Consider the following 14,472-nt stretch of genomic DNA (forward strand, 5'->3'; position numbering starts at 1 on the left):
TTTATCTTAAACTGCTTCACAGTGAACTAGTCTTTGAATACTGGATCAAACTGACAGTTTTACTGTGTTTTATATTTGCACAGTGATTCACACATTAATATGGAATCAAACTGTAAAATATCCCTGGATAAGAGCATTAGATTTGATCTTGTAAACTGAAGATGATCACATGATTGGATTCTAGCCACATCATTAATATTATTTAATTTATTTTTTTAAACAAAGTCAGTATCAGATAAATGTTTTTTTTCCATAGAATTAGATCCATTAGATCCTCACAGAAGACATTCCTTTAAACTCTGTAGAAAAGTTTAGAGAATATTCTTGAAGAAAGCAGCGGTTTGCAGTTTCTCAAGTTGCCTGCTCCTTCGTGGTAAGTCATTTGAGATGTCAGGCCTTTTTTTAACTTGACCTGGCAGAAGTAATCCTCACAAATGTTGTGAGGCCGTGCCTCGCCACTCTGTCCATGAAAGGGCTTGTTTTTCTGTGTTCTATGGGGGGAACGTGAACGTCAGCATGCGGACGAGACCGAGGCCTCCGGCAGAAAGCTGGCCGATGAACGACGGAGGGGCCTCGTCTGCGGCTCACTGCGTTTTGCCGCCTGCTTGCACGTCTGTGTCTGCGTCGCTGTCGAATTCGGTCAGGCAGCAGTAGAGCAGCATCTGTGTGGATCTGGTGGCGAAGGCTGCAGGAGGGAGGATGTGGGAGGAGTGGGAAAAGACAGAAGGAGTGGAGAGGTCAGTCACAGATCACTCTGATAATCCAAAATGATTAATGCTGCAATTCTCAACAAACACAGGGCAGTGATTAACTGATAATCTTAAATAAAATGACAACAATCTTCCCACTGCACTCTAATGTTGCATTTTCTTTATATCTGAGACTAAAACTTACCGTTTAACTTGCGTAGGAATTTGGGCCTCCTCTCCTCAGGCAGGTAAATGGCCACATAATAGACCGGCACCCCAGACAGTGCAATGCCAATCCCTATGAGAGAATTGATGGTGTCTCCGTACAGAGGGACAATGACTAGGAACAGGCTGCACAGACAGTAGATGAAGGGGAAGAACAAGGTCAACTGTGGAGAGAGACAGAGACACAGAACTGGTTAGTTGGAAGACTGGGGCAGAAAATTCCTGTCTTAACTCTTATTCTAATTATTCTATATTGCAGACTAGCATTTTTGTTTTTTTGCACAGCCTTAAAGGAGCAGCATGTAGGATTTAGTGGCATCTAGTGGTGAACAACTTGTTTCACCCTCTTCTTCCAAGCCGGAAGGAAAAACTACGGTGGCTGTAAAACTCACATCTAGGACCAGTGTTTGGTTTGTCTGGTCTGGGCTACTGTAGAAACATGGCGGTGCAACATGGCGGCCTCCATGGAAGAGAAACCACAGCCTTTGTAGATATAAACTGCTCATTCTAAGTTAACAAAAAGACAACAATCCTTTTTTCCAGGTGATTATACACTAATGAAAACATACTTATAAATCTTATATTCCATACCAAGTATTTTCTCAGGCGTTTGTGCCTTTATTTTGATAGGATTGCTGTGGGGAAGACAGGAAAGGGGGGGCAGTGTGAAGGGGTGCAGGCTGAAATCCAACTCAGTACATGGGGCAAATACTCCACCGACTGAGCTACAGAGACACCCGATTACATTCCAGTCCTGCCATATTCAGCTAATGAATCCCTGTAAATCTAAACTTGGACACACTGGACATTTAAGAGTTTGACTCTGAATTTCTCTGCACATGTTGCAAAGTAACTGTAGATGTACTATTTAATATTTGAAAAAGCTTTAGCATTATATTCCATGTGTGTCCATGTTTTGTTTTTGGTTCCCATATGTCTCCAGGCTGTGTGTGTCCTTTCTTTCCCCCTCTGGTCTGTCTTTCTTTCCACCCACGCTCCTCTCTGCTCGACCATCGCCTGTCCCAGGACCTCTCATCCAGATGTTTGGATCTGGACGGTCATCCCCTGGGAGATTTGTTTGTATGCTATCACATCTCTCTCTCTCTCTCTCTGTGTGTGTTTGTTTGTCAGAGAGTTTGTCCATACTCCTCATTTATGTTTTACAGTCTGCATATATGTGTACTTTTGCATGATAATCTGTATACACTGTGATCTATTCTGTACACACATCATGTCTAGTGTCTTCCTTTAATCCCAGTTAAAGTTCTTTTAGGGGAAGTTTCTGCCGTATGTATGGAGGGTGTCATATTCTACAGAAGCTACTCGAGGCAAGTTTTGATCTGTGATATTGGGCTCAATAGCCAAAATAAAATTGCCTTGACTAACATTAGGTCTGTGCACATAAACACCATGAATGAATGTGAAGAGTGATGAAAGCAGCACCTTCACAGGTCTGTGTCTGTTTGGCTGAGTGAAGCGCAGGTAGATGAGTCCGGCCACAGACAGACCCACGTAGAGCCAATAACTGAAGCTGAAATAGTTGATGAGCTGGAACACGTCCTCCACGCACAGGAAGATCAGACCCATCAACCCCTGCAACCACACAGAACAATGACAAGTCATTTATTATTCCACCAGAGCATGAGTCCATATATTTATGTGTTCCTGCACATTTTTCTTTTGTTAACGTGAAGAATCTGGGCCTGTATTACAGAAGCTTTTTAACTTGCTAACTGTTTTAAGGCTGTTTTTATTCATTATTGACCCTTTTATTTATTTATTTATCTATTTATTGTGGCTTTTATTGCTTTTTATCTCTTGTTGGCACTTTTATTGAAGTTTCTCTTTGGTGTTTTCTGTGTCTCGGAGCTTTTATTTCATTGTTTTAATCAGCAACATAAGGTCTCTAGCTTAATGTATTTCCACATTAAAATAAAGGTTGAATTAATTAATTAGTTAATGTTTTGTAACCATGGTAATTAGTGTTAGGAAAAAAGATATTACAGATAAACAGTCCCTGTGTCAATGATCCCATCCTATCTGAAGACAGAAAAGTTTATTACAAAAGCCTCATAACTTCGCAAAATCTTAAATAAACTTACTGACTAGCTAAATGTAGCATTTGGAGGCAAAAAATTTCCAAAAAATAGACTTATGTATCAGAGGCAAATGCACAGCAGTACACTGAATACTTATATGAAATTTGCTTCAGTTATAACCTGACACCTTTAGGAACCCGCAGTCAATATGTGGAATGTTTGAGTCTCAGTTTCTGTTCTCCTGCGTTAATTTTTTGCCCCCCCCCTCCTTTAAAGGGGCGTCTCCCGTCTTACCTCTTCCCTTTTACTGTTGCACTCCATGGAAGAGGTAAGCGACATTACTCTTGTAGTAATTTCCATGTTTAAGTGCTGCTAAACTACGTTTGCAAGTTTGATTTTCTCCTGTGTTACCAAATTGGAAAAATCTTATCTTAAGATAGTGAGATTCTGTAATATGTTCATTTGTATTTCAGAGCAGTATAAACGGTCCTTACGTTGAAGAGCAGTGCAGGTATGGGTGTGTAGCGCTCCAGGTGAATCAGACTCAGACTGTTGGGGAGGTGGCCCTCTCTGGCCCCGACGAAAAACAACCTGCAGGAGCAACAGTGATGGAAAGTTATTAGCAGAATACTCATCGTGATACGAGCCCACCGGTCCAGTCCAGTATTTCCTGATTACCGAGAGGCAGCTATGATGGAAGCGTTGAGTCCTCCGTAGCAGGACATGGCCACTGAAATGGGGATGATCCACTTGAACGGCCCCAAGACTGCATCCCCAAATGTCTGTGGGGGGTCAGATTAACACGGTTTGTCACAAACTCCACACTCCGGGTGAAGAGGTCTGATCACATAATGTTTTCAGCAGAGCCCCAGACCACACGTTACTCCACACTCACTGACATCGTTCCAGCAACTTACACTTGAGTGTCTGAAGTCAGAGTGCTAAATGTCTGGGGTCATCCATTTCTAAACAGACTATACTTAGCAGCGAGGTGAATTATGTCTCTCAGGTGACTGTTGGCGTCTTACCACAGCAACGGCATCACTGGCCAGCAGAGACGGTATGTCCAGAACCACGTAGTATGCCACGTTGGTCAGCAGGTAGATGATGGTCACTATGGGCATGGAAATGGCGATGGCCAGGGGCAGATTCCTTCAACAACAACAACAACAACAACTATTTTTCAGGACATGGTCACACATGCCGCAACAGGTCAACCACACACCTACTTGCGCCTACTTGGTTTAGGCTGCGACATCGCTGGTCAAACTTCACTAACATTGACCTCCACGCTTTGCAGCCGGAAGCTAAGATTTTATTTGGCTCTTCACTCACAATGGATGGAAGTAAATGGGACACTAATAATCACCAATGTTAATTTTATGCATGTGTGACCATGTCATCATTTGGAAAAAAGTTATAATAAGGAAATACAGAATCTATATACTCTCAAACTTATCTTTTTTTGGGACTTTAAGTTTATAATGCTAACATGTTAGCAAACAGTCACTTATTTACATATAGCTTAGCATAACAAGACCTCTCTCCAGTGTTGGAGACCCATTATCATTCTGCTCTAGTTTGTCTGCGTTTCTTTAAACCAATCACAGTAATCTTGGGCAGTGCTAAACCGTGGGTGGCGCTAACCTCAAGATACCCCTGCAAAAAAGGGTGGTCAGGGGTTTTGCAGGAACATTTGCATGTGGGGAGGTGAGGTGATTAAAATGGCTAAATCCCCCTCAAAAGAAAAGGTAACAGCTGTTAGCATGTTTCTGTTCATATGCTAACGTTAATTTGCCATTTTCATTGTGTAGATTGTTAGCGACGGGGACGACATGCAGATCGCGTAAGGAGGAGAATGCCAACTAAAATAGTCAGCCAATGGCAGACTTATTCCAGCAGCTCACTTCCTGTGAGTCAGACTAATTTACACATCCAGCAGCTATAGAGCAACATTAGCATTTGGTTGTATTCTCAATCGCCTAAAGTTAAGTACATACACTATTTTTGCTCTGTTTTTGGTCTCCACCAACTCTTGAAGGAAATATCTGGCTCTTTAGCCGCTAACTGCTCCACTATGTTTATCAACTAGATGCTAACCGTCATTTGCTTGGCAGGTAGCATACAGGTGTTTTAGCCAAAAACAGCTGCCTTCTGTTTCTGGAAATGAGCTTGCTGAAAGCTGTGAGACTGAAACAAAACCTTAAAGAACAAAACCAAAACAATGAACTCACAGATGGTGAAAAAAATCCCCCGCAGAGCTGAGGGTAGAGTCATATGACCACATATCACCACAGAACCACCACACTCTCTTCTCGTTTGTCTTTATATGTGCGTGTTACCTGTCTGGGTTCTTAATCTCCTCGGTGACAAAGTTGAGCGTATCCCATCCAGAGTAGGAGAACAGAGCTGAGTAGAGGGCCAAAGCTATGGCCCCAGGATCTGTGGAGGAGCCCTCAAACGGGTTCTCGAAGCTCTTTGTTTCTCCTGCACAAAGAGCAGTCAGAAGTTTGAGCATGTGATGTTTCCTCTGATGCATTCATACTTATACGTAATCTTACCAGCTGATATTTTGAGGATTCCTACAATGATGATGAGGCAGAGCGCCATGAGTTTGGCGTATGTGAAAATGTCCTGCACCAGAGTCCCCCACTTCACACAGGCACAGTTAATGAAGATGAGCATACCTGGAAAAAAAACAGGAATAAGACCATGACTGAACTTTCCTCTGTGTGATTGAGATGTTAAAGCGATAGGTCAAATAAACCACTATGGACAGGGTCAGCAACAAAACATATTTTAGCCACTTGGAAAATACGCATTTAAAAAGATCTATATCAGTTTAAAAATACTCTCTATTTATAATATTTTCACCACTTAAACCTGAGATTATGGGGAAACCTGAGATCACCAGACAGCCCTCCCTGATGGGAAACCACTGTTAGAAGCCAAATATCGCTCTCTCCAAACCAACCAAACTGCATAGAAAAAATTGGTTCCATGTAGAACACAGGAGTTGCTGATCTCCTGCAGCCTTGATCTCTTGGTTTGATTAAAAAGGATAGTCTGGATTCACTGAAGTCACACAATAACACAAACAAACTAACACATCAAGGCAGCGGGAGTCCAGCAGCTCCTGTGTTCTGCAAAGTTTAATTATTGATTTTTTCTATTGAGTTTGGTTGGTTTGGAGAGAGCGATATTTGGCTTGTATAAAGCAGCCCCTCCAGGAAGCTGCAATGTTGTGACTGCAACAGTTCACGCAAATTCAACCCATCCCCATGAATTCTGCATGAACCTGCAATTTTGTCCAGTCAACGCAATCATTTTTAAAATCATTTGTACAGTTAGTTAAGGTTAGTTAAAACACTCAGTGCAGTTTTGTTCTCTCTGGAACAAATTGCCTTCTATTTTCTAATGAATAATACAAAAAAATGTGTAACTTTCCTTTGCAATTTTCACAAGCTCCCACAATGTCATTGCAAAAAAGGCACTTAATTTTTTTTTTTTTTAAGAAAAGCTGTACTGACATCAGCCATTTCAGGCCACAACCTTCCCAAGAAAGGCCTGTGAAATCCTGGAGGGACTGATAAAGGTGGTTTCCTGTCAGAAAAGGCTGTCTGACAGCAAAGTAAAGTGGTGCAAACATTCTTAATATATAGGGTACTTTTTTTGTTTTAGATTTTTAAGTGGCTAAAACACCTCTTCTTGCTGACCCTGTCCACAGCAGTTCATTGCGTAGCTTCTGTACTGGTGCCCCTTTTGTCCCTCTTGCCTCTAAATTAAGGACGTCATTTGCACAGCAGACAAAGATAAGCCGTTTATGAAATATCAAGCCAGAACAAGCTGCAGCCTGCCATCTCTCAGGTGCCAAGATCGCCAGTCATCTCCTTTGTGTCATACAGTCAAACCGCATTCAGAAACAGAAACTCACTTGGCGCCTCATGTCATGACTCATGACGTCGCTGCTCTCTAACCTAAATACCACTTCTGCTAACTACATTTTTCTCAGCACAAAGCCAGACTGTAAACCACGGGGGTATTTTTACAGGACTGGACCGGTGGTCTAACTATAGCTGATGCCAGTCCCTCACACACACACACACACACACACACACACACACACACACACAGGGTTACTGAGTTTGGCAGTGGGATGAATGGATAACTACGTGTTATAACACCACACTTGTTTTTGCCAATGTCATACTTAGTGGGTAGAACCCCTGGGTAATAATGAATATTAACACTGACTAACAAATTCCCTGTGACTATTTCACAATAAAAGTCTTGCTCTTAAAGGGATTTTTGGGGGAGTTTTTCCTTATCCAAATAATAGGTATATGAGCGTGTCATATGATGTATAGATGGTTATTTTTGATATTGGGCTACATAAATAAAATTCACACTTTAAATGTGGACTTTCAGCAGGTGGAAATTTTGGGTTTGCATTTACAATAACTTAAAGGACCAGTGTGTAGGATGTAGGGGCATCTACCGTTGAACTTGGCGGTGCAACGTGTTGGCCTCTACAGAAGAGCACCCACACCCTCTGTAGAAATACGTCCTCATTCTAAGGCACCACCACTCTGCCACCAGCAAAATTCAGAGGACAAGATACCAAACCATAGACGTAGGCCATGACGCACCGATTGACAAAACATTAAACTTTTTTAAAAATTAAATGTATAAACTAGACATATTTACACTTGGGGTATGCAAGAACCACTTTAGATCTACAACAATGAAATTCTTGTGACTTCCTCATGTGTATGAACACAATTCAAATCCAGTCCTGGGGTGGTGGACCCTGCCACTAACAATGAAAATTACTTTACAGAGAGGTAATTACTGGTTTGAAATAAATGAAATGGCTATTTCTGAAAAAAAAAAAAAAAAATAGTTATAAGTAAATAGTTTCAAAAACAGGATTTGATTTCATGAAAATCTTAAAAAGTGTAAGTTTAAGTGTTCTGTTTCAGTCTTTTTCTGTCTGATAATGAAAAATGCTTCTTGGGGAGATTGACGGAGGTCGAGCTGACATCAGGGACTGAGATGACGCCAAAATGGTCATCAGAGTGAAAATTTGAAACACTAGATGGTAATAAAGCCAGTTTTCCCTGCCTGAATTTTAGTGCAAACGCTTGTGATTGCATGCTTTATGTTGCATAGGAGACGATGCTAACACACAACCTAGAGTTTACGTATTCAGTTTCAAGAGAAGTCTGCTTCTTACAATCTGTTTTTGACTATATGCTGATCCTCATCTCACACACTCATTCAGCATCAACACAGGAGTGTTTCTTACAGAGGCAGGCTGCAGCAATAAGCCGGACGGAGTCGTAAGGCGCCTGACAGGTGGGGTAGAAAGTCTCCACCAGGTAGTTGGCAAAAGTCAGTGAAATCACAGCCTGGCTGGCAGGCTCGATCAACAGGATGGACGTCCACAGACGAATGAAAGCCAGAAAGCCTCCAAACGACTCCAGGATGTAGGCGTAGCTGGCTCCGGACTTGGTGATGGTGGTGCCGAGCTCTGCGTAGCACAGAGCCCCGAACACTGAGAAGATTCCTCCAACGGCCCAAATGAGCAGCGCCAACCCGTAGGAGCCGCTGTACATGAGCACACCCTTCGGTGAGACAAAGATCCCAGAGCCGATCATGTTGCCAACGATGAGGCAGATTCCATTCATGAGGGAGATTTCTCGCTTCATCTGCATTTTCTCCTCCTTGCCATTATTTTGCGCCTTTAAGTCCTCGTCAGACGGAGCCCGTGAACTTGGGCATATCGCCTGAGACATGACCCCCATCTTCTGCCTCAGATCCCCCATGAGTCCTGATATGGAAGATGACAGGGCAAGAACAAAAAAAGTATAGTCAAAATGCAGCTATTCCATATGAATATGGCACAATTTTCTGAAGTGTACTTTTCCTTTAATGTCTAAAATATCCAAACATAAAAACTGAAAAGCTTCCAATGTCCAGCACACAAGAGGAAAAGGTCATGCATGTGGCCGAGTCTCCCACTAACATTTTTCCAAGGAACAGAAACAAAAGTATATGTAAGGGGTAGTAATTTATGACAAAACCAAATGTGCAAAAAGGACAATAGATGAACTTACTTTATTTACTTTACAGAAGATCAACAGGTGTATTTATTCCTCCGAACACGTAGAGTGTCTCTCAGGTCAGCGCTGCTCCTCTGAACCAGAGAGTGAGACATTGGCGAGATCACATCTGAGTGTTAGCAACAGGACGGTCGATGTTGCAATCCCTATACCAAGCACAACCACAACAAGTGTTTTTCCAGCACCGGGCGAACCGCACTCTCGTGTTCCTCCCCCATGCTATTTTCGGTGACAGGCGGACCTTGCCCCCTCCCGCCCCCAGGGAGTCATCAACAGCTACGACGGAGGGATCCAAGCTGCTTCTGGGTAAACATCCAGGATACAGACAGCAGATCCAATGATATGGACCAAAAAGTGATGCACGCTGTCATTAAAGAATATTTTGATGCACTCTGATTGGCCCAACAGCTGCATCTCAATCAGTCACTCAGGTTGCTATACTCAGAGAAAGACACAAGTGACTGTTTGTGTCTAATATCCGTTGTTGTGCATTTCTCTGTGGTTCTTCTGTGTCTCTTTATGGTCGTTTCATGGCTTTGTGAGCCTTTTGGACCTTTGGGTTTTAGGGGGGGTTTAGTATCTCTGTGGTTGTTTTATGTATCTTTGAAGTCATTTTTTGTCTCTTTGTGATTGGTTTATGTATCTCTGAAGAAGTTTTGTTTATCTTTGAAGTTGTTTTGCATCTCTTTGTGGTTGTTTATGTATCCTTGAAGTTGTTCTGTCTATTTGTAGTTGTTTTGCATCTCGTGTTGGTTACTTTAATGATCTTTAAAGTCATTTTGCATCTCTTTGTTGTTGTTTTTGTTGTTGTCTTTGAAGTAGTTTTGTGTGTCTTTTTAGTTGTTTTATGTATGTTTGAAGTTGTTTTGCAAATCTTTGTAGTTGTTTTATATATCTTGAGTTGTATGCCATCTCTTTGGTGTTGTTTTATGTATCTTTGAAGTTGTTTTATGTGTCTTTTTAGTTGTTTTATATATGTTTGGAGTTGTTTTGCAAATCTTTTGTGGTAGTTTTTACATTGTTTTGTGAGCCTTTGTCACTGTGGTTGTTTTGCATCTCTTTGGTTATGTTTTATGTATGTTTGAAGTCATTTTGCATTTCTGTGATTTCATGTATCTAAAGTCATTCTGTTTTTCTTTGTGTTCTTTTTTTTCCCATGGGTTTATGAGCCTTTTGCATCTTTCTATTTGGCTATTTGTGACAATTTTGCATCAGGTTGCTTTGTGTCTGTGGTCATTTTGAAATTTCAATGCAAATTTTTTGCACACTTTTGTGGCCCTTTTGAGTCACTCTGGGTGGCAGTTTTGCATTTTGCAGCATCTTTTTGCCTTGCTTTGTGGTCATTTTGAGACTGTAGTTTCTACGTGTCTTTCGGTAACATTTCACAGGCAAACCCCAGGGGCCCCTCGGACCGATGTTACATAAAAAGAAATCAAGAGGGAAGAAGAAGAAAGCAGGCCGGAGTAAAAACAAAACCCATTTTAATGAAGTTTGATACAATATATGAAAAATCCTAGTTTCTGTGGAAACCACAGCTACACATCAACTGAACTTTATGTAACGCGTTATATTATTGTTTGATCAACTGACACTGATAATGACATGGGCACAAAATTAGGCCAGCATTTTGCAGAATAAAATTCTATGAATATCAAATACTTAACAAAAACAATGTATGACTTATTGAGATCACAAATGAAAATATATATATATAAAAGATGAAACTATCATCTACAGTACAAAATATGTTACAACATATTTAGGCTATCAAATTTGTAGCATTTGTACTCAACTTTGATATAACTTGATAACTTGATATGTGTGTAAAAGGCTTTTGCATGTTACTATGGTTGAGACCAAAAGCAGAACATGAGGCACAGTTATCAAAAACAAGGCAATACAAGTCCAACATTATGAAAGCATATCGACCTTGTCTGGCCTTCCTTTGTCATTTAAATGATATTATATCAATGTGTATCATTTCCTGTTGCTAAGATTGACCTACTGTGGCTCATTTCTCGCAGGTCATCCTTTATTGAACTGCAGTTTACTTTGGAAATAATGATGAGGAACACGTGCATCCACTTAAAGAAAAGGATGATGTGCATTAATTTAGAGAAATGGGAACATTAGATTATCCTGTGGTGAATCTGTAAATGGTACGGGCAGTAAATGCCACAGCTACATTACTAATTTAAGCACCCATTTTAGGAAGTGAAGGCAGTGATGAAGACAGTAAGGCTCTTAATGACAAACCACACACACATACATGCACACGACATACACACTATAGAGCTGCAACGATGAATTGATTAACCGTCAGTAAATCGATCTGCCACTACTTAATTAATCAGTTATTTTCATGCAAAATTATCAAAATATCCAATTCTCAAAGGTGAATATTTGCTGCTTTTCTTAGTTAATTGAATATCTTTGGGTTTTTGACTTATTTGGACAAAATGTCACCTTGAGCTCAAGTAAACGATGCAGACTGAGGCTGCAATTAGAAATTACTTTCATGATTAGCTGACTAATTATTTAGTCTATAAAATGTCAAAAAAGCCCAAAATGGCATTTTCAAATTGGTTATTTTGTCCAACCAACACTCCAAACCCCATACTCTCCACTTTCTTTAAATCAGTTAATCAACTTCTTGTTCCAGCTCTGGTACAAACCCAGTGATTAATCGAAAAAAATGTGTAGTTTGTATTTAGCGTGCGCAAACACATATGTACAAACAAGACATAACAAGGACTGAAAGTAACAACAATCACTTGTTTCATACCTGCAATGCATTTTGGCACAGAGAACATATATATGCTGCATGTATGAATGAAGTAACAAAAAACCCCATGGCTGACAAAAAGGTATTACTCCCATTTATACAGATAAAGTGGTGCTACCGTCTTATGTTGTATATATGTGAGAAAAACAAGAGAAAAATATTTTATAAACAGGCGTCGCTGCCATTATTAACAGGTTAGGAAGCACAGCTACAGTAGAAAAAGTTGTGTGAGTCAGGAGTGATAAACTGAGCAGAGTGACTGCAGGGAAGCTACAGGTTTGCTGCAAGCAAAGCAGGTTAGATCTACTTTGCTCGTGTGTTGCAGTTATTTTATGCTTCTGCATATCAGAAATGAGAAACTTTTTTTTTTCCATCTCAAGCACAGAGCCCATGGACAAACTGTTACTCAGAAGCACCCAGATGAGTTCGGCATGTCTACGGTGAACATTATCAAGAAAACTGAGAGGTGACTTGAGAAGACCAAAAGAACATGGCTGGCAGATCACTTTGGTCCACTTTTAATCTAGACGAAGACATGCAGACACGCACACACATACACACATCCCTCTCCTTCTGGGTGTTCTGTTACAATCTCAACTTCCTCTTTACTCCACGGCCCAGTCACTGTCTTTAGCTCAGCGGTAAAAAAGAGGGGGAGGGAAAAAAGAGCCCTGGCGGGGACAAAAATTTTCCATACCAAAACTACGACTTATTCCAACACTTCAGCCGAGTGACACGAGCCTGTTCAGACTCCGACTGCTATCATTAGCTCTGAAGTCGTCCTTCCACAACATTTGACTCTGCATTTTCTACTGACTTAATGTAGGTCAGGTAGTAAACGTCATCAGGATTATTAATTCATGACTATATTATACTTTAAAGGAACAGTCCACCCCGAAATCAAAAATGCCATTTTTCCTCTTCCCTGTAGTGATATTTATCCATCTAGATTGTTTTGGTGTGAGCTGCAGAGATATCAGCTGTAGAGATGTCCGACTTCTCTGGAACATAATGCAACTAGATGACCCTCAAAATACATTTCAGGGTTCCTTCATCTTTTCCAAAGTCAAATCCAAGCACTTTTAAAGCTTTTCCAACACCTTGAAGCTGTTGTGAATTACATATTTATATACATCTACTCAATGATTATTTCACTTCTTCATCACATTAAATCAATATATATTATTGTGCTATATGCAACCAAAATTATGTTTTGTGATCGCGCTCTGCAGAGGGTTGACAAATTTAAGGAAAACACAACAAAGTTTCATGTTCCAAAATGTGTCACCTGTCTGTAAGTCGGCAATATTTTATTTCTCTAAAACGAATGATTCGGGTAGTCAAGTAGTTTCAAGCACTTGATCCAAAATCCTTTCAAAGCTGCACAAAACCTTATATTTAAACACTCTACAGCAGTTTCTCTTCCAGAAATCATGACCTGATTAGTCAAGATAATCCACAGACCTTGCTGTGAGCAGCTTCATGTAGGAACTATTTTCTTTCTACTGTCCGCCAGCTGTGTCACCACACAGAGTGAAGCGTGCTTTTACTCATGAAAGAGAGGCTTGCGGTCCTGACAATACAGGATGGACACATTAATGGCATCATCTTCAGCTGAGCTGTCCATGAGTAAACGCACGTTTCCTCCTGCACAATGATGCAGCTGGTGGGTGTGGACCACACACAAATGCAAACTGATGTCGCACTGCAGTGGCCAATCAAGACGCAGCAATCAGAGTCTCTTCACAGTCAGCCTGAAATTAAATATCAACGATGACAAGTCTCCCAGTGGTGTCTTCACTTGTACTGAGCTTTAACATATGGGTCTGGCTTGTTTATGCTGCACAACAACAAACCAAAAAGTTCAGCGTGTGTGTGTGTGTGTGTGAGAGAGAGAGAGAGAGAGAGAGAGAGCAAGCAGCTGTGGTCATGCAAGATTGACTGGGAATAATCTGACAGAGCTCTGTCAGCGAGAAAGCCGGTGAATCAGAGGAATAAAAAGTTATTTCCTGATTGTTTTATAGCGGTACCCCCCCCACCCCCCCACCCCCGTCACACACTGTGGCTAAATCACCACAACGCCTGATTCTATCTGGATGTGGTCGTAGTTCAGCAGAAAGAAAGTAGTTCCTACATGAAACTGCTCACACCAAGGTCTGTGCATTATCTTGAGTAACTGGGTCATGACTGGTGTTACAGTTTTAAATGTATTTTTTTGGCGCTTTGAGCACCACAAGCCGAGCGGCATCTAGTTTCATTATTAGAGAGAAGGCAGACATCTTCAAAACTCTGCAACTCACACCAAAACTATCTAGGTAGATAAACAGCACTACAGGTAAGAGGAAAAAGATGGATTTTTTATTTTCGGGTGAACTGTCCCTTTAAGATTAAGATTGCTATAATAATAATAATAATAATAATAAACCTCATTTTTGATGTAGGTTTTCCAGTGTGTTAACAGTCCACCTGTCACTAACTCAGATCAACTGAGTGAATTGAGGAGGTTTGCATTCCAAAAATAAGGCCACACACACACACACACACACACACACACACACACACACACACACACACAAATACAGAGCTACATAATTATGCCTTTATATAAT

At 40.9% G+C, this 14,472-nt stretch overlaps 1 protein-coding gene across 1 annotated transcript; it reads right to left on the reverse strand.

Moving 5' to 3' along the window:
- Window positions 1–584: 584 nt before the first annotated feature.
- On the reverse strand, window positions 585–9,264 carry LOC146317366 (Y+L amino acid transporter 2). Its single transcript, XM_084733046.1, has 10 exons — window positions 9,073–9,264; window positions 8,262–8,786; window positions 5,515–5,640; window positions 5,296–5,440; window positions 3,982–4,105; window positions 3,632–3,735; window positions 3,448–3,544; window positions 2,358–2,507; window positions 895–1,078; window positions 585–685 (listed from the first exon to the last, which is right to left on the reverse strand). The coding sequence occupies exons 2-10, from the start codon at window positions 8,779–8,781 to the stop codon at window positions 585–587; spliced, it is 1,551 nt and encodes a 516-aa protein (XP_084589172.1). The 5' UTR covers window positions 8,782–8,786; window positions 9,073–9,264.
- Between the last annotated feature and the right edge of the window lie 5,208 nt (window positions 9,265–14,472).

Source organism: Lutjanus erythropterus, chromosome 12 (genome assembly GCF_056507025.1).
Source record: "Lutjanus erythropterus isolate fLutEry1 chromosome 12, fLutEry1.hap2, whole genome shotgun sequence".
NCBI lineage: Eukaryota > Metazoa > Chordata > Actinopteri > Lutjaniformes > Lutjanidae > Lutjanus > Lutjanus erythropterus.